A 21,268-nucleotide genomic window follows, 5' to 3' on the forward strand; every position below is an offset into this window, starting at 1 on the left:
ACACACACAAACACACACACACACACACATACCCTCTATATTTTAATTTTTCATTTCCTCAACTAAATAGTTCCTTAAGGTTAAACACCACTTCTTATATCTCTTATGCTTCTTAATATTCCTCATAATAGTTGCCAGCAAAATAGTACATATGTGTAGCCTTAAATATATATATGTTAATTATTTGAAGTTATTATGGATTATCTGTGCTTATTCATTTGTATAATATTACCACTAATTTTGAGTTTTATTTTGCTTAATTCATATTTCCTATATGGCAAAACTTTTAAAGGCTTAAAATTATTGTGTTTATTCTGTTTTGACAGATCCTAATGACACACTATAAATAATGATTGAGGTAGAGAATAATTATTTAAAACTACTTGCTTGGCTCATGCCATCCCAATTTAAATAACAACTTTTTTAGTTGTTTAGATAAGCATAACAGAAACTCACAATAACACTATGTATAAAGATATAGGTTAAATCCTATTCACGGGGACATAATAACCACATGCTATAAAGAATCTAAAATCTTATATTTAATAACCATTAATACATATGTATTTGGCTTATTATGAAACACCAATGCTTTTTATATCATGCCATCATGAGAAGAGAAATCATTTAAGTATAAATATTTGCTACACAATATGAGATTAAAAGTAAGGGGACTGATATTTACATGTCTTTTATGAACTCATATTCCAGGAAAACATGTTTGGGATAAGAGAAGAGGCTTGTACTGAATTCCGTGGGGAAAACTTTTTTGATGATTGCTCTCAAGCATACAGATTCCCTTAAGCATATAAAATACTCAAGTACTACAAAAGAATCAGTATGCCTTACTATAGCTACTCTTATAGACCAAGCCAATAGAATTCTCACTGTACTTAGGAATAAGCCCAAAGGAAGAAGAAAATCAAGACTGGGAAAGAGAAATAAGCTTCCCTCTAATTAATCAATGTGCCTATATGTAAGAATGAACATTTTATAGTATGAAAAGGAAAATAAGCCTATTGGTTCCTTTAAAATATATGTCCAAGTAGCAAGGATCCAAAAGAATCAAATGTAATAATCTATTCATTTAACATCTTAACATCTTTCAGAATTTTTATGGTCCAACTTCTGTATCAAAAATCTATGAATAGTAGCCAATGAATAGTGGCCAAATAATATTATCAGACTAATTAAAGTAATTGATTCTTATTTTGTGGTTTTAGTAAGAAATCTATGAGTACTGTTGCTTACAATATAGCAAGTAGTTAATAACCCGAAAATAAGCATTTCAAACTTTAACCACTTTTTATATAAAATTAAAACTCTCCATTTTCAACCACCTGAACAGAATCATAGAACCTAACCACTTAAGGAAAGTATCTTAAAGACCATCTAATTCAAACCATACCTGAATAGGAATTGTCATCAAACCTTTGCTTTCCAATCTCTATTGAGGAGAAATTCAATACTTCCTGAGCCAGCTCATTCTACCTATGGAAAGTTCTAATAGTTAAGAACTTTTTCCATAAAACTTAAATTTACTTTTATGTAATTTCCCATTGCTGCTAATTTCCACCCTCCGAGGTCTATCAGAACAACTTTAACCCCTCTTTCACATGAAAATTGTGAAAATAACTATCAAATTACTCTATCTTTTCTTTCCTATATTTCTCACTATCCTCATGTTTTTTTCCACTTATGTATCAAAATCACTGAGTATCAGAATATATGTTGGTTTAATTTGGAGGGAGAGGGAGAAACCATAATTGCTTGAGATTTTGAGTCCAAGTGATAGGAGTAAGAAGCCATATTTTGGATAGGAAGATAACTAATGACATATTGATTTTTGAAAGGTTATACAAACAGATGGAGATATTCAACAGAAAGCTGAAAATATAAACTTGAAGCATTCAGAGTTTGAGGTTAGAGGTATAGCTTTGGGCATTATTTATATAAAACTAATAACTGAAGCACTGAAATAATTTAAATTAGCAGCAACATTAGAGAGAAGAAAAGAAGACTGAGATCAAAATCCTGGCAAGTGCCTACATGACAGAAAAGGGAAGAAAAATCCTTGGTAGCAAGAATTAGCAAAGAAGCAAAAATACAGGAAAGAATTTTAAAAACTAAGAGGTAGTTATGTCAGATATTCCAATAGACAAGACAAATGAGAAAGATTTGACATTTAATTATTTGACATTAAATTTGACAAATAGTAATTAATTGATCATTTTTGAAGAAGCAGAAAATAAATGGTTAGAAAACGAGAAAACAATATAAATTATTCTTTTCAAATGGTGTTTTTTTATAAGATAAGAAAAAAAGAAACTAAACCCAGGCAAGAAAGACTGAAGCATATTTATAGACAAGAATGTTTGTAAACAGGTGAAAAAGTCAAAAATAGAAAAGAGTGAAAAGCAAGAAAGAGAGAATTGATTATTTAAATATTACAGAGAAATCAGGAGTGGATGAGAACAAGAATAGAGATGGAGGACTTGTTCTTGGAAAATAAAGAAGAAAACTATTTTAAATAACAAAAGCAATTTCTCTCTCTTAAAGCTCCTATATCACTTTTATTTTAAATAACAAAAGCAATTTCTCTCTCTTAAAGCGCCTATATCACTTTTTGAGAGTAACTACATGGTTTATCACATTATCTTATTTATCACTTATCATTTATCGATATTATATTATTTATAAATGTAGCCTATTTATGAACTTCAATTTGAATAAAAATAAAAGTGCTTACTGTGTAGAATATCCCAAAAATCTTAGTATAGTTTTAAACTCTTTTAACTTAAAAGTTTCATATCATAGTTCAAAAATCTTCTGTTATACACTTAAAGTCTTAGAACACATATTCTATATAATGCATTTTAACTCAGGTCAGGAAGCAATAAAGAAAAAAAATTCTAATAGCTTAAAACTGCGCCAAAACTTTTTGGACATCCTCTACAATGAACAAATATCATGTCAATAAACATAAAAGAAGCAATAGAGAGAAAACTAATTTTCAGAAAACTTGTCATGAGTTCTACTTGAGGATTCAAAGAGTATTCAAAGATAAAAGTGGAAGGCCTAGAAAAAGAAAGTGGAAAAAAATTTATTAAGATTTTTACAAGCAACTAGTCTTTCCCTCAATGATAGTGGACTACACACTAAAATGCCTATTGAGCTAGATGGGGAAGGAGAAATTTTACTGAAAAAAAAATATATACTAGCTTATGAACTTGAAATTCCCACAACAAAAGCAAAGATAGAAAAAGTATATGGACCAGACTAAATATATGAAAGAGGTTCATGCTGGGGCCGGCACAAATTTGAGGGCATTGGCAGATTAGTTCTAAAGATACCTGACAGAAGGTGATCAAGAAAATAACTTGCTCTCTCCAAAATATTTATGGAAAAATACATACATATATTGAAGTATTCTTAATGAAAATATGAAAAGGAAATAGGGAGGCTTCCTCACTAAATATTCTACAATAGTCCAGTCCCAAAATCACTGACATATAGTAGGTCTTAAATGAATTCTTGACTAAATTGATTAAAAAGTGAATTAACAAATGCACAGACACAACTGACTAAAAGTTATACAACTGATTGAAAGTTATGGAAATAAAGGATCCCATCTCATTGTTTATAAACTATAAAAATAGTACTTGATTCAAGGGGTAAAATCATTTCTTAAAAGCCCTACTCCAACCAATTATACAAATGGTTAATACCATCTAAGATCCCTTGAGAGTTACAATAGAGTTAATTTTGTTTAACAATCCTCTCATTACTAATATCAAGTAAAGTTGAATACAGGGAAATAAATGCTTGACAAATTTGTCACTGAAATAGGAGACTAATCCAATGTAAGACACAAAAGGAATTCTATATAGATAGTGAGGTTCCCCTCACAAATACTTCTGTTTATGGATAAAACTGTATTGATTGTGTCAAGTGTTCAAACCATAGAGTGCCTATGAAGTGAGATCATTGAGCAGTTGTACCTATATACAAAGAAAAAATCAAGGGAATGAAGAATGACTATTGTCCATGTGATGCAACTGAAGCTCAGTAAGTACATATATCTTGGGTTAACATTGCAAACAAACTATCAACTATGATGCTAGGCCTGCTACTTTATTCATGGTGTCACCTAGCTGCCCATTGTTCATCTTACAGACACACATTAGTGTAATATAAAGTATAATAGACCATAATATGATATATGTACTTTAACTTTTCTCCCAGCTATTTCTTTAATTTTTAAAGATAATTTATTTCACATAGAAAAACTTCCTTTTATTTCTATAAATTAGATCTATTATTTCTTCAGTATCATGTACTATTTTTTAGATCAATAAAAACACATTATTCTTTTTTCCTTTTAGTTTTTATTTTTCTTTTAAAAAAATGTTGTATGACAGATCTGGAGAAAAGATCAAGAAGAGAAAATATAATAAGTGGACTGCTAGAAAGTTATGACCAAAAAGAGAGAACCTTGACACAATAATACAGGAAATAATCCTAGAAAACTGTACTGGAGTTATAGAACATGAAGGGAAAGCAGAAATAGGAAAAAATCCATCGATCACCACCTCAAAGAAATCCATTTTGGAAAACATGTAAAAATATTATTGCCAAATTTTGAAACCCCCAGATCAAAGAGAAAATTTTGCAAGAAACAAACAAACAAAAAATTCAAATATGCTGGTGCTACAATTAAAAATATATAAGATTTATCAGCAGCTACAATAAAAGACTACAAACAAGCAAAAGAACTGGGCCAAAAATATTATATCTATTAAAATTATCAACAAACTTGAAAATTTTCAGGACTTTCTATCAAGCAAACCTGAACGTAGAAATTTAACATATAAGAACCAATATCAAAGAGCAATTTTAAGGAACTCAAGAACAAATTGCTTTTTCTACATGTTTAAGATTTATATTAACAATAGAGTAAGCTCAAAAGAAAGACTGGCAAGAGTAAAGATAAAAATAATAATCATGTTATACAAATGAAGTGCAGAGGAATAGAAAAGAGTCATCGGAGAGGGGTGGTAGGCTTGTAGTTCTGAAAATCTATTCACATTGGGAATGAGTTCAATATATACTACATATATACCTGAAGGGTATAGCATCTTTTAAAATCTATAAAGAAATAAGAGGGGAAAGATGGGTAAATGGAGAAGCAAAGTGTGAGGGAAGACGACAAGGAAGGAATCCGTGGTTGGGGGGAAGAGGGAGTAAGTAATAGTAAGCCAAGTTATGGAGCAGAATTTAATGAAATTGAATGAAAGAGTGGAGTATGTGTATATGTGAATCTATGTATGTATGTATATATCTACATAGCTATACATAAATATATCTTTTCTTTACTGTAGCTTGCATGGGGGTGATGGGGGAGATGAAAGGAAGATAATGTGTGTGTCTATGTGTATGTGTATCTATGAGATTGTACATATCTACATATGTATACATAAATATATCCTTTTTTAACCATAGCCTGCTTGGGGTGGGGGTAGAATGAAAGGGGGGGAAAGAATAAAATAAATAAGGTATACAGCAGAGAACAAAAGAACAATTTACAAATAAGTAAAGACTGACACTCACAAATATAATTTCTTTGGGGCAGCTAGATGATATAGTGGATACAGTGCTGGCCCTGAAATTAGGAGGACCTGAGTTCAAATCCAGACTCAGACACTTAATACTTACTAGCTATATGACCCTGGGCAAGTCACTTAACCCAAATGCCTTAGCAAAAAAAATGCATATATATATGTGTGTGTATATATACATACTTTCTTAAATCGGCATTTATTGTTATTTATTTTGAATTCTCTCTGATGTTCTGTTGGGCACATAATAATGTTCTCTTTTGTTTTGTATTGCTTTTCTCTTTTCCTTTTTCCTTCATTTTGTTTTGTATTGCATTTCTCTTTTTCTTTTTGCTTATTCTGCTTCTTCAAATAAAATAAATTTGGGAAAAAATATGTTGTATCATTCCAGGTAGAATGTAAGACTCCTAAGGTTGGGGATTAGTTCATTTTTTTCTTTGTATATACTTAACACATGGCATGTTAGTACCTGACATATAAGAGGCACAAAACACATGTGTAGAAGAGAAGTAATTTTATGGTGTTTTTTTATATTTAGATTTGCCATTATTTATTTATTTATTTGCTTATTTATTTATCTATTGTGTGTATGTCATGAAAGGTTTGTCTGCAAACTTATTTTCTGCCTTCTAGCCAACTGGTTTTCCTAGTGCTCTTTATTGAAGAGCACATTCCTGTTATTTGTGGATTTATTACACATTTATCCTTCATAATAAAGATGTTCTATTTATGGATTCTCTATGCTATCCTATTAATCTAATTTAATTTCTAATACTAAGCAGTTTCTAATAATTACTATATGTTACATTTCAATATTTGGTGATGCTAATTCCCTCCATTATGGATCTTCTATTTCATAGCTCTTCATATTCTGGTAGGTTTGTTTTTTTTCCATATGAATTTTGTCATGGAAAAATTAACAAAAATGTAAACTCTTTCAGAGAAGGAACTATTCTGTTTAGGGATTACTAATATATTAGCAAAACTGAAGTTAACCAATCATCTTTCTCTGTTTTGAAACAGTTTTACATAGTAGAGAACCTGTGCTGTAAATATTTTTAAGATGGCCAGATTTAAAGAGGATCTTGAATGCTAGACTAGGGAGTTTGAACTTAGAAATCCATCTAGCCTTTGTACCATTTTGCAGAGCTAGTTTTTAGTAATCTTTATGATTGTACTTCTATGATTGTTCCATTTAAATCTTCTCTTTCTTATTTTGTTATTGTTAGTTTTAATATTATGTACTTTTGTAGCTAATTTTCCATTTCTTTGAGATCCTCAAATTTGCTAGCATGGAACATTATAAAGTAACTTCTGATTAATTTTTTCTTGATTCTTTTGATTTCATAGATTTCCCCTTTATCTTCATTTGGGATAAAGGGAGGGAAAGGAAAGTCATTTAGGTTTTCTCTCTTTATTAAAAAATTCAACTATTTACTTTCTGTTTTTATAAAGCATACTGAGTTTTTGTTGAGTGGATAATTTGGGGTTCATGTTCATGTATGCTTCTTAATTTTCTAATCATTGTATACTTTTGGTCCTCTTCAGAAAATGAAGTGTTTGAATTCTCTTATTTTTCAGATTTCTATGACACTTATGAAATTTTGAAGTTGTAGTCAAGTTCTATGCTCCAAATCAATTATTTAGATTTATGTTTCCCAACAGTTTTGATAAATCAAAAATTTTCAAACCTTTATTTTCAGCTGTCCTTTACTAAGTATAATTCCATTTTCAATAGCAGTTGCTTCTGTGAATTTTTGAAGTCTTCCATTGTTTTCAACATATTATTGATGGTCTTCTTCATGAATTTCTCAGGAGGATTTTTGCATCTTTCAATTTTTATTTAATTTCCTTGTCTGATTTTCTACTTTCATTAAGTTCTCCTTTTATTTGGTTTCATGATTTTCTTAGGATTGCTAATTCCTGTTTAATTTCTATGAATAGGTTATTTATCCAACTGAAAACAACTCTTGGAAATTTGAATGGTTCCTTTTCTCTTCTCTGTTGCTTCTAAGACATTCATTAATCTATAGTATTTTTAATTGTTCCAACATATTTTTGTGTATTTTAAAATTTGCTTATTTTAATTTCCCTGTGTTTTACCTATATCTGTTTTCTTTGGTATTTCTACTTATTTTTGTGACTCCTCTCACTCTGATATCTTACATCAATCTCAGTCTATGCAATCTTTCAGGAAAAGAAAGGACAAGTGTCTATTGTTCTCCATTTTACTAAGCATCAGCACTAGTCTTTTTCCTCTCTTTGGGTTCTATCAATTGTTTTCTACCTGAGATTTTTCGTTTTTTCCTTTAACTCTACCTGTTGCTAGCACCTTTCCTTCTAAAATCATCTTGTAATCTACTCTGTATTTATCATACTTAGCGTTTATGTTTTCTTTCCCATTAGAATGTTAGCTCTTTAGGGGTAAGAACTATTTTTGCTTCTTTTTTTAACTCAAGCAATCAACTGATCATCAACCATTTATTAAGTGTTTACTCTGGGTCAACAATTGACCCAGAGTAAACACTTAATAAATACTTGATGATCAATTGATTATTACAACCCCTCGCTTTGCCATTTATATCTTAAGGTGAACAACATTTATAATTGTCAATAATTCTAATTTAAGAGTGGGAAGAGAAGATTTCGGCAGCCACTAAATACAATTATAATGCAAAATTTTAAAAAGCATACATGAGGAACATGTGAAATAGATTTGAAAAGATAGGGCAAAGAGAGATTAAAGAGAGCTTTGAATGCTAAATTAGGAATTTTAAATTTTCTTCTTAACTTTAACTTTCTTAAGCAATAAGAAGCATCATGATAAAGAGGAAGGGCATGATCAAATCTCAGGAGAAATAGAGATTAGGGGGATAACATTCCCCTGATAACAGGGGAATACAAAGGAGGTAATAGATATCACCAATAGAATTGTAAGATTTTAAAATTGATTGGATATAACAGATGAAAGAAAAGCATCAAAATTTAGAATTTGAATGGTTAGGTGAAGATGATATAAATTTCAAAGAGCAGGTTGAAAGTGAAAAATAGTAAGCTTCATTCTTTTAAGGATTACTATAATTAAATTTTAAATTTTCATTTCATTTCATGAGTCCTTCATGGTATATGGGATTTGGAGGCTAAGGTGACATATGCCTCATCATCGATGGGAAAAAGTGAGATTCTTTTCTGGAATACAGGAAAGAACCAGCTCCACTTTTGGAGCTTCTGTGAACTTCCAGAACCAACTCCTAGTTGCTAGAAATTATATAGAGGCATCAGAAGCAAATTCCCAAGGTCCTTTAGAACAAGCAAGTCCTGAGCTCTAAACATCCTAGGACCCATTTATCAGTAACTATATCCCTATCCATTTGAAACTAATTAACTACTTATTATTGATCAAATTATCATTCTAAAAATTTGTCTTCAGTTAGGAAAGATGGGCTTTTTGGAGTGGGGAAGGCGCTTATTATTTTTTCATTTTTTCTGGAATGGCTGTTGACAGCACAAAATACACAGTTAGGAAGTAATTAAGTATAAGGAGGGGAATGGTGTCCAATGGGTCCCATGAAAAGTACTTCAGTTATATAGAATGAAGCAAGCAGAGCCTAAAGTATATTATACCCAGTGACTACCATAAGGGATGGAGAACAAAAATTGACAAAAATATAATAGTTAATTCTAGTACCAAACTATCAGAGGTAAATGATAAATTGTTTTGTAAAAGGTATTTTATAAGAAAGGGAAGGTTTTTGTGTTTGTTGCAGAGAAGAGAAGAGCAGAGAAGAGAATAAACATTTATATGTGATCACTATGTGCTAGGTACTAAGTGCTTTACAATTATGATCTCATTTGATCCTGTTATAATTTCCACTTTACAATTGAGGAAAATGAGTCAGAATTTATGTGATTTGCTCTGGGGTCAAATAGCTAGTAAAAGTCTGAGGCTGAATTTGAATTCAGGTCTTCCTTCTACTGTGCCATATAGCAGGAAAGTATTGTTTCAAAACAAAATGCCTCAATTTATTTTTAAAAAATACACAATGATTTTTTAAAAGAAAGATAATAGATTTCATTTTGGAGCATATTGAATTTCAGGTCACATATAGGTAGAGATGCAAGATGCGAGCTCAGGAAAAAGATCAAAGATTTGGAAGTTATCAACATAGATGCTAGAGGATTAAGATTTACAAAAGAAAAATATTTAGGAAAAAAATAAAAGGACAAAAGAGAAGCACCAACACTGAAAGATGGGGGATAGGGGTTAGTAGGAAAAGGGAACAACCAAAGGAGACAGAAAAGAAATAGTCAGATATAGGAAGAAAACTAGTAAAAATTTACTGTCTTGGAAATCTAGGCAGAATAGATTATCTAGAAATAGGTATCTTTCAAAAAATGCAAAAGCTGAGAAAAGAGTAAAGGACTGAGTAAAAATCTTTATATTTGGTGATGAGGTGTTGACCTTTGAAAAAAGTACTTTCAGGAAAATAATCAGAATGGGAATGAGACTATAAAGAACTGAATGGCAAGTGGGTAATGAAGTAGGGGAACAGAGTAGAGCCTACTTTTTCAAGAATGACTATGAAAAGAAAAAGAGATATGATACAGTAATTTCAAGGAACTTCTCATCCTTAGACATAGAAGACAATAATGAGAGCACTGAGAATTTGTATACTTCATTTAATTCTCTAACTAGAATATATCTTATTTTTTTAAACCTCCCCATACAAAACTCAATACATAACATACCATAAAATGCTGCTGCAAGTTATTATTTAATGATATAAACAGATCAAAGTCATCTAAGTCGTTATTCTTTCTATTCATGATTTCTTTTTCTTTCTTTTTATGATTTTTATTGATGGATGGAGAAAAATAATTAAGACAAGGTATTCTATTTTTTGTAGCTGGAACTTAAAAACTTATAAAGTAAGTGGAATGACACATAAACTATATAGATAAAAATGAGGTTTGGTGATTATATTTGCACTTTCATTGTTCTTTATTAATAGTACACTAAATTTTGAGGCAGAAGAGTAGGATTCAAATTCCAGTTCTACCACTTAAAACCTCTGCGATATTGAAGAACTCATCTAAATTATCTGACCCTCAATTTCTTCATCTGATAAGAGAAAGAATTGAACTAGACAACTTATAAAGTTTCTCCAAGCTCTGTATTTGTGAGTCTTATCATCCTATTACTGAGATAAACAAATTGGAGTTAGAAGCCTAGGGATATATAGTCTCTCTCTAAAATTCTATAATGCCTACACTGTATAATATAATAATATATTTCTCATTGATTTTTTTTCAGAATTAAGGAAAATCCCAACCAATATCCCTCCAGATATTATTAAACTTGACTTATCAAACAACAAAATAAGCCAACTTCAACCTAAGGAATTTGAAGATGTTCATGAACTGAGGAAATTAAATTTGAGCAGCAATGGGATTGAATTTATTGACCCTGGTAAGGACTAATAATGTTTACACAATAAGGCTGCATATTGTATTTGGTTTTATTCAATATATTTTTTGGTCCAGATCTTCAATTTCACTCTGGTATTGGGAACTCTGGTTGTGGAAACTCTCTCTACTAATGCAACTCCCTTAAGTTTTCTGCAATTTATGAGTTGCCTTAAAGAGTTGGCTTGGGCACTGAGAAGTTCTACAACTTGCTCTCAGCATCACATCACTAGTATATAGCAATGGCTAGTTTTGAACCAGGTCACTTATCTACACAATAAACTTCAGCAGATTCCTACTACCTCTAGAATCATATACAACTTTCTATATTTGGCTTTTAAAACCCTTTACAAACTGGCCCTGAACTATATCTGTAGCCTTGTTATATACTACTTCTCTTTATTACACTTTATGGTCTAGTAAATTGATCTTCTTTACATTTATTTAATCAATAAGGATTTATTAAAGGCTTACCATGTGCCAGGCACTATGCTAAGGACAGGGAATATAAAGACAATCAAAGGGAAGACCCTGCCTTCCAGAAAAATCACAATGCAGGATCAACATGCAAACTATCATGTATAAGCAAACAACCATAGGATAATTCCTCACATAGGGCATTCATCTCCTATCTTCATGTCTGGAACACATTCCTTCCTAACCTCCACTTCATTAATTCCCAAGCTTTCTTCAAGATGAAGATCTAGAACTACCTTCTATATGAAACATTTCTTGGTCCTCTCCCTCAAATGCTAATATACCCTCTTCCAAATTGTCCTGTAATTCTTTTGCATTTATTCTGTATATGCTTATATATGTTCATGTAAGAATACAAAGTCTCTGAGAGCATGGATGTTTTAATTTCTTATCTTTGTATCTCCAGTGCCTAGCCCATAACAGGCATTTAAGGTCATCTCTCTATCTACAATCTCATCTTCCCTCTCATAGCACTGTTTTCATTAACTATAATTTAGTATGGAAACAAAAAAAATGTTATTATAGCTAGAGAGGCACAGAGACTTTGAGTCAACAGATGTGAATCTAAGATGTTTGGAGACCGCAATGGCTATGTGACCCTAGACTCAAACTGTCTGTGCCACAGGGTAGTCTCTAAAAAAGTTACAGAGAATTACTGGTCTGTATCATCAAGAATTTCTACACAAGGTGTTTCCTAATTAAATTACAAGTGGAGATCCCTGTAAATACCACATAAAGACCATCCTCTCAAAGAAAGAGATCATTATTTTGGTCTATGGATCCCTCAAGATCAACTAACCTTTATAACTCAAGCTGGGCAAATTTATAAATTTACAAAATGGTTTCCAGGGGCAGTAGATCACTGATGTTTTCTAGGAAATACAAAAAATGTAGGTTACTTCACAATCCACCAGGAAGATGTTTGATTTCCCTTCAAAGTGGTCAAACTTAAATAAGGCAAAAGAGATTCTAAAAAGTTCTAAAAAATGAAGATATTTCTGAATTTAAAAAAAATGTTTAATATAAACCATTGCCAAATGAGGTTAATTTTTGCAAGTTGTTGCAAAAATGTAACATTACACTTGCTTTTAAATTTTAAAGTTACCCTAAAATTTCAATGGAAGGAATTATCATTTTATAATATCCTTTCTAAAGTAAAATGAAACCAAAGCATAAAGGTTTTTGTCTTAAAAATTGAGGCAAAGAGCTAAGAGCATGCATGCCTCAACCTCATAGGGTGTTCCCTTTCTCTTGGGTAAATGTGAGTTCCACTAAGGAACTTATCTTCTCTATCAATTATTAAAACTTCTTTCTGTGCTTTCCCAACTCTATTTCATATTTACCATTCCTGGTGTCTTATTGTGTCTCTTCATTTTGCCTGTAACCTGTTGTCCTAAATGAACCTACCTTTTGAAAAAAAAAAGCAAAGAGAAGATTCCTCCAATACCCATATTTTAAAAGCAATAGCAAAGAATTAAAACTTTTAATTGGCAACACTGAAACATTTCTAAACAAGAGAGCTGGCTTCTTTTTTTGAAAGAGGATTGAATTCAAGAATTAAGATCTCTTTGCCTCAGAATTTTGGCAAACAAATACATTATGTTTTTCCCATTTCCAAAATGGTCTATTTGCAATGAATGGAACTTTTTTAGGGGATGTCTCCCTTTTTGTTTCTAGGAATCCCTTGAGAAGTAATTTTGGACAAGATGATGGGGGATTAAGTGCTTTTTTGCTTTGCCTCAATCTGATTTTATACTTTTTTGTCCTTGGGTGGAATGTTTATTCATTGCCATCATACAGAATTGAATATGTTTGAACACCAAGCTAATAGGTTTTTCGACATGTTAAAGCTTTTCAAATATCTTTCAAAATATTTGTAGAAATTAATCCTTTTGCCAGAATTTGTTTGGAGGACTGTCTAAATATTCAAGAGGCTGCTAAAATGAATGGTGCTGTTTTCTAGTGTTTTTTTTTTTTCAAAAAGTTACATGATCTCATCTTCTCTCAAATCATCACCCAAGGCAATTTTCATTTATTTATACCTCAAGAGTGGACAAAAGTTAACAAAAGAGTAATATTTTCTTTTCTAAAATGACTAGTTCTTACTTTCTCTCCGGTTGGCATAAAAACATACATGAAAACAAAATAGATCATAAATTTAAATAAATTCAATTTCTCTAATAAAACAATTGTATTTTGCTAATTCTAATCAAGAAAAATTTGCCCAAGCAATAAAGTTAATTTTCTAGTAATCTAGAATTTAAATTTATGTGCATGCTTGACATTTATAGTCATCATTTTAATAAATATTTTATATTATCAGCTTCTTTTTCAGGACTCACACACCTAGAGGAATTAGACTTATCAAACAATAATCTACAAAATTTTGACTATGGAGTATTAGAAGATCTCTATTTTTTAAAAATCTTATGGCTTAAAGAAAATCCTTGGAGATGTGACTATAATATCCATTACCTTTACTACTGGTTAAAACATCATTATAATGTTCATTATAATGGACTGGAGTGCAGAACACCTGAAGAATACAAAGGCTGGCTTGTTGGAAAATATGTTCGAAGTTACTATGAAGAATGCCCAAAAGATAAACTACCATCATACCCCGATCCAACTGATGAGGACACAGAAGATGATGCATGGGAAAAAATACACCGAGACCACATGGCAAAGAAACAAAGTGTCAGGATTACCATAGTAGGTTAATTTAGAAGGATTCCCCTTATAAGTAGGTTAGGTTTGATAATCTGTTTAAGAAAAATCTTGTTTACATTTTGGTTAACTGTGTTATCTGTCTTTGAAGGAATATCCAACAACAGGGTTTCTTTAATTATTATTTTAGTTGTGAACTAAGAGAACAATCTCATGCTATTTGTTCTACATATACATTGGCTGAGCAATGATTGCTGGCAGGCATTCTACAATAGTAAATTGCATGAGATTGGGTTCCATATGATGGCATTAACAATTACTTAATGATCTATATAACTTTTTTTACTGTTTAAAAAAATTGGTTCATTCTTGCCATGCATTATGAGAACAATTTGTAAATACATTGAAAAAAATTAAAGTGGAAGATATAAATATATCTATCCATAGAGAAATGGCTCTTTTTTTGGCATAGCACACTATGAGTTGAATAAATTTCAGTTCTTATATGTATTCACTCTTTGAAAAATCCATGGTAAATTAAGATTTTGTTTTGACAAAAACAAGATTAAAAACTAAAGAATCAATTTAAACACAATGAGAGAAAAGTATCTGAGAATAATATTTATGGACTACAAAATGCAGTAGCAAGCAATATATGCTTGAGTGCTTCCTTTTAAGCTTGGAAATTACCCCCAAAGTTCCCACAAAAGTTATTCTGTGAAACAGTAGACTTTCTAAAGTAAAATGAGAGCAGAAAGTAAAGTTATTCTCCTTTGAATTCCAAGGCAAAGAAATTTCCATAAGTGCCCATATTTCAAAAGTTAGCAAATTAAAGCACTTAGACAGAAATTTTAGTAATGTCGACCCAATTCTAAATAAAAAATAAAATAAATAAAAATAAAAAAATGTTTTTCTAAGATGCCATAATTCATGTGTTGTTAAGATCTCTTTGACTCAGAGTTGAAGAGAATCATGTGATGGTGGATGCTAGGTGAAAGGTATTTCTAGAAATTCAAGCAGGAGTATTGGTTATGGAAATATTATCTTTTTTGAATCACCTTATTTCAACTACCATATGTCAAGCCTTACTGTGTACAAGGTATGTGCTATGTGCTGAAAGTACAAAGACAAAAAATCACAATCCTGATCTCAAGGAGCTTAAACAGTTCTTAGTAAGAACAAGACAGACATCCAAAAAAGAATGTGATAAGAGTAAAGAAAATATTCAAATGGTTGCAAGAAAAACTGAGAAAAGAAAGAGCATTTCTAGCTGAGAAAATGAAAAAAATGCTTAAGGAGGCAAGGTGGCTCTTGAGAGAGGAATCTTAAAGAAAGGGATTTCAACAGGCAGTGAGCAACAAGAGTGAGTTTGTTTCAGATACTGAGAAATTGTATGACAGCTGAGTTAAGAGTGAGGACATCTAGTCCAATTTGGCTGGAATATCATGTTTAAAAGGGAACAATATGAAATAAAACTGAAAATGGTATTTTTGTAGATAGATTGAGGAAGATCAGAATGTCTATTCTGTCTTTTAGGAAATAGGGAGCCACTAAAGTGTCCTTTCCCTCTGTTCTGAGCTCTTGTTTTATATTCCAGCCTGTGAATCTCAATCACACTACATCTCCTGTCTCTCTTGCCTCAGGGTGTTGGCATGAGAACCCATCTCTGACTGGTTCCACATTTGGCGAGTCTGCTTCACCCTAGATCCCAACATTTACATTTTTTGCCTCTAACCTCCTGATTTCTCTCTCAAGCTGTCCTGTGTTTGACCTCACTGCTAAATTCCTATAGAGTAATCTGTATTGGCTGCCAGTTCTTTCTTAACATCCACATACTCTTTAGTCTCCGGCTTTCCACCCCCAAACTCCTCCTGAAACTACTTTTCTCGGGTCATCATTAACCCCATCATTACTAAATCCAGGAATTTATTTGCAGTTCTATCTTTGACTTTTCTGCAACATTGGACATTTTATCACCCTTTTCCTCTTGATCCTCTTCTTTCTTGACTTCCACAACACTGTGATTTCTGAGTTTTCCTTTTGTCTGACTGCTACTTACCAGTCTCCAAGTTTATCTTCTTTCTAATCCTCAAACCCTGAGGATCTCCCAGCACTTTGTCCCTATGCTACATTCTGTTCCTTCAATACTCTTTTTCTTGGTAGGCTTCTATCCCAGTGATTTCGATTACAGTTTCTATATAGTTAACTCAGAGATCTTTATTTTGACTACCCATTTGTCCCTCGAGTGCTAATACTTATACCTAGCTGCTTGTTAGCTGTTTGTACCCTGAAGTCTTTGCCAGCACCTTAAACTGAACTTTTCCAAATCTGAACTCTTTTCTGAAGACACTATTGTTCTCCCTGCTCAGGCTCATATCTCAGTCATTCTTTACTCTTTCTTCTCCACTTCATCTAACTTATTGGCAAGTCCAGCCACATCTAATTCCAGAATACTTCTTGCATCTCTTTTCACTTTTCCACTCCTACTGCTACCATCCAAATTGAGGCCATCAGCATGGGATTATAGATCTTGAATTGTCAGAGACTGAGAAGTTATCATGTTCAATCCTTTCATTGACTGAATATAGGAAGAATAACTTGCCCCAACATAAAAGGTAATAATGACAGAACAAGGATTTTCAGATTCCAAACTCATAATTTGTTCTGCTGTCCCAAACTATTACATTACTTCACAGGATGGAATATAAAACAAGAGCTCATCAGAAAGGAGGGAAATGAAAAGAACTTTACAATCCTAACTTCCCTGAGCCTGGCTCATTGGCAATTCATCCCTACATGCCCCCACTGTCTATTTATCCCCTCAGTGTTCTTACACGATTTGAAGAGTACCAGGAAAAGCAGCTTCAATATTTCAACAGATCTTGTGGATGTGAGAATGGCCTCCAAAAAATTGCCTTTCAACCCCCTTGACAATTCACATTTCCCACTTAAAACTCAAACTTCTTTATCTGCTACAACACAGTGTTACTCTAGCTATCCAACCTCAATTCATATAACTCTATCCTATACAATGCCTTCTGGTCAAATGCGGCCACTCTCTATTCTCTGAATCTACATTAAACTCATCCTACATTGCTTTTTTCTCAGGCTGCTCACTAAGCTCTTCCTCCACTTTTTGCCTTCTGAATTTCTCTCTCTCCTATAATGTCTCCTTCCAATCTGCCTCCCCCAAGAAGCCTTATTTTGTTCCCCAAATGTCTCCTGTCCATCAGCCTTTCCTCTTAGACATACATAGCACTTCTAATTGACTTACCATGTATCATGACTTACCTCTTGTATTTGTATCCCCAGAAACTAGTGCCTAGAGCATAGTAGATACTTAATATATGCTCATCAATTACTGCAATGATTAGTGTTTGTGTGTTCTCTCCTAACTAAACTTTAAACTCTATGACATTTACACTGTACATAGGTACAGTATAAGGCATCAAAAAGACCTTAATTAATTGAATTTTGAAAGAACAAATATTAAATCTATAACACTTAGAAGGGCTGGAAGTTATTTTTTTAAACACAATTTTTTCTTCTTCATTTCACTGAGGATTCTTGAATCCAAAGAGTAGGAAAATAACAAGAAATTCTGACCCTTGAAGCCAAGAGCATAGCTCTGTGGTTAATGACCCAAGACATATTATTTAATATAAACCCCTTAGGTCTAAATGTTTCACATGGACATGTCTGAGGCAGTACAGTTTCTCCACCCCTAGGAAGGAGAAGGCAGGCTTCTTCTTAAGTATATCCTACTTCTGCAGAAGGTTACTCCCATTGTTCCTTCCCAAGTTCCTCCTCTTTCACCTCCCAATGCCTTTCCTCAGAGATTATCTTCCATTTTCACATATCTATAAGATATATGTACATCTTGTATGTACATAGGAGGAAGTAGGATGATAGTGGGACTTTAAAGGGGGGGAGTGAAGAAGCCATGCTAGGTGGCATGGGGCCTATAGGGAATCATCTAATTCAGAGGACTACTGTGGGAAGGAACCATACTCCACCATGTCAGCAACTTGGGACAAAGCTTTGGTTAATCACTGCTAGTTACAACATTAGTTTTCAGACAAACCAATCCCTTAATCTGTTTCTCCCAAATCAGAGAACTAGTCTTTGGAATTAGATTTTTAATTGCTTTTTAATTATTCTTCCACTCAAACCAAAGAAAAATAAAAGAAATACAAATTTGTATATTATAGATATATATTTATATATATAAACTTGTAAATTTCCACAAAAACATAAAACTCACTTGTGATAACTTCCAAAATGTTTTTAAAAATTCTTCACAATGATGAGCAAAGAATTTAGAATCAGTTCTTCTGACTCTTAATGCTAAGTTGATCATTAGCCAATATCTCATTGCATGATGAAAAATACATACAAAATAAATTAACCAATATTTGAATCAGCATAGACCAAATGTCAAAAACAACTTGTGTCTGTAAATTTCAGCAAGGCAATTTCTGTGACTTGAATGATGTTTTCATTCTCACAAGTCAAATGAAGCTAATTCTAAAATAGGTTTATACACTCTGCAAATCCTTGGAACTCAAAGACAAGCAAAGTTAATGGTAAATAAGATGCTATTAAAATGTTTTAAATAAACACAGATCCTGGGTTGCCAAGTAGAAGGCCAAATGGAGTTTCTAAAAATTACTTATTACAATGTTTCTCCTTATCAAAAAGAAACTTTGAAGGAGGAATACTGAACAATAAGTAAATGTTGCACCAGTTTAACAGAAAGAACTTTTAAAAACCATACATTGATTAGATTTCTATATAGAATTATGAATATGTAGGAGTAGGATATGGACAAGAATCTCAAAATGAGAAACTACAGGTGGATTGTGATTTGTACTGTTACAGAAAATAATCACATATGTAAGTTAATATGTAAGTTGAAAACGGAAATGTAAAGATATATTTTTTAGCAGAACATGAATTCCCAGTCTGATTCTTGTAAATCAGCATTATAATAGCAAAATAAAAGTAAAAATTGTGCAAATAATTTACTAGATAGAGAAATACTGCAAACAGCTGAGCTGTATTTTATGCCTCCAATATGTTAATTTTATGCTGACATAACAATATAAGGAACACATTTCCTGGGATTATAACATACTTTTTCATGTATACAGTGTACACTTTTTTGTCAACTTAACTTATGACCTCTCTCTCCCCAGCTACACACAAAGAATTAAAATTATTTTATTTGAAGCTAATTATTTTTTGACATTGTTGCAGATTTTAGGAATACAAGCACAATTGGTGCAGCCAAGCAACCCAAAACGTCAGCCAATATTTTATCTGTAATATAGAAATCAGATAACAAAATCCTTGCTAGAAATTTGTGAAATACTGGATTCATCAACTGATAAGGTCAGATATTAACTTAACTGAATAAAAGTTGGGTAAGACTCAAAATAACACAAAATGCTAGAGCTGAAACGAAGCTTAGAGATCGTCTAATGTGAGGATGCTAAACCTTTTTTGGGGGCGGGTCATGGACCTCTTTGGCAATTGGATGAATCTATGGATCTCTTCTCAAAATTATATTTTCAAATAATTTAAGGAAATCCTTTACTTCATTTACAATTTGGTGAAAATAAAAAGGAATAAAATAAAATGAAAAATGCAAATAAATTAAAAATTAAATTCTCCATAATTTATCTTTAACCTATCTTTCAAGGTTTATGAGCTAAAAAATCCCTTACATAAAATTAAAGGACTGAAAACTAGAAGAAATTGGTGATAATTTGGTTTAAGTCCTTCATCTTATAGACAAAGAAACTAACCCATGTAGAAAGAATAAGAGACCTGTCCATTATATCATGAATTGTGGTCAAACCATTCACCAGTCCTTGAACAAACCCTCAGATCTCTCACCTCTATGATTGTGCTCATTCTGCTCCCTCTCATTAAAATGCTCCATAAAGCTTTCCCTGGCCCCTCTAGGTCAAGTAATTTCTCCCGTCTCTGAACTCAAGTAGCACTTTACAACTCTGTAATTTCCATATTATGGCTTCTATTACAGATATATTTATATTTCATATTCTCCACTAGACTTTAAATTCTTTTAAGACAAGGACCCTGTCTATTCATTTGCATATTTTACAGATCAATAACCATGTTATACTTTTGCAAATAAGTTAAAGTACTAATGAATTTGTTACTTGATAAATAGGTTATTAATTTAAGCTAATTTATTACTATGTGCCAGACACAGTGCTAAACCCTGGGGATTTAAAAAAAAAAAAAAAAAGACTTCAAGGAGCTCACATTCTGAAGGAAAAGATTATGTGCCAATAACTATGTACATACAAGATGTACATATATCTTATAGATATGTGAAAATGGAGGATAATCTCTGAGGAAAGGCATTGGGAGGTGAAAGAGGAGGGACTTGGAAAGGAACAATGGGAGTAACCTTCTGCAGAGAAGAAATATCTTAAAGAAAGCCAGGGAAGCTGGGAGGTAAAAGTTCCTAAGGAGAGCATTCCATTCCCACTGGGAGAAAACATATCTTATATAAAGAACAGCCAGAAACTATTGTGACTGGATAACAAAATGAATCAAGGACAGTAAGCATAAGAAAAATGGAAAGGTAGAAAAGGGGACTGTGAAGAGGTTCAAGTGCCAAAAGAGGACTCTTTATTAGAACCTGGAAGTAATAGGGAGTCATTGATGTTTACTGAGTAGTGGAGTGATGCAGTTAGACTGGTGCTTTAGAAAAATCCTTTTGGCATCTAATGAAGCATGATCTAGAATGTGGAGAGACTTGAAACAGGAAGAACATTCCAAAAAGGGCCTGTACCATGGCTGTGTGCCAGGAGAAAAGTAGACATGAAAGAGTTTAGAGATAAAGACAAGAGAAGAAATAGGAAAAGAAGTCCTAAACCAAGGGGAAGAGGGAGGAAGGGAATGGAGAAGGAAGCGTGGGAGGAGAGAAGAACATTTGGCAAAGGTTTTTTGGGAAGTGAGAAAGGGAATCAATTAGGGATTGCTGTGCAGTAAGGGCCTTGGGT

General features: G+C 32.3%; 2 protein-coding genes across 2 annotated transcripts in view; one reads left to right on the top strand and one right to left on the bottom strand.

Moving 5' to 3' along the window:
* The window catches only part of LRRC17 (leucine rich repeat containing 17), a 53,248-nt gene extending 38,675 nt beyond the window's left edge, over positions 1-14,573 (top strand). The window contains exons 3-4 of the mRNA XM_012550921.3: positions 10,933-11,088; positions 13,885-14,573. Coding sequence (XP_012406375.1) covers positions 10,933-11,088; positions 13,885-14,282 — 554 coding nt within the window. The 3' untranslated portion in view covers positions 14,283-14,573. The remainder of the gene's footprint in view (positions 1-10,932; positions 11,089-13,884) is intronic.
* Positions 1-21,268, bottom strand: part of FBXL13 (F-box and leucine rich repeat protein 13) — a 247,639-nt gene that overhangs the window by 152,780 nt on the left and 73,591 nt on the right. The gene's annotated exons all lie outside the window — the stretch shown is intronic.

The sequence above is a fragment of the Sarcophilus harrisii genome, chromosome 5 (genome assembly GCF_902635505.1).
Source record: "Sarcophilus harrisii chromosome 5, mSarHar1.11, whole genome shotgun sequence".
Classification (NCBI taxonomy): domain Eukaryota; kingdom Metazoa; phylum Chordata; class Mammalia; order Dasyuromorphia; family Dasyuridae; genus Sarcophilus; species Sarcophilus harrisii.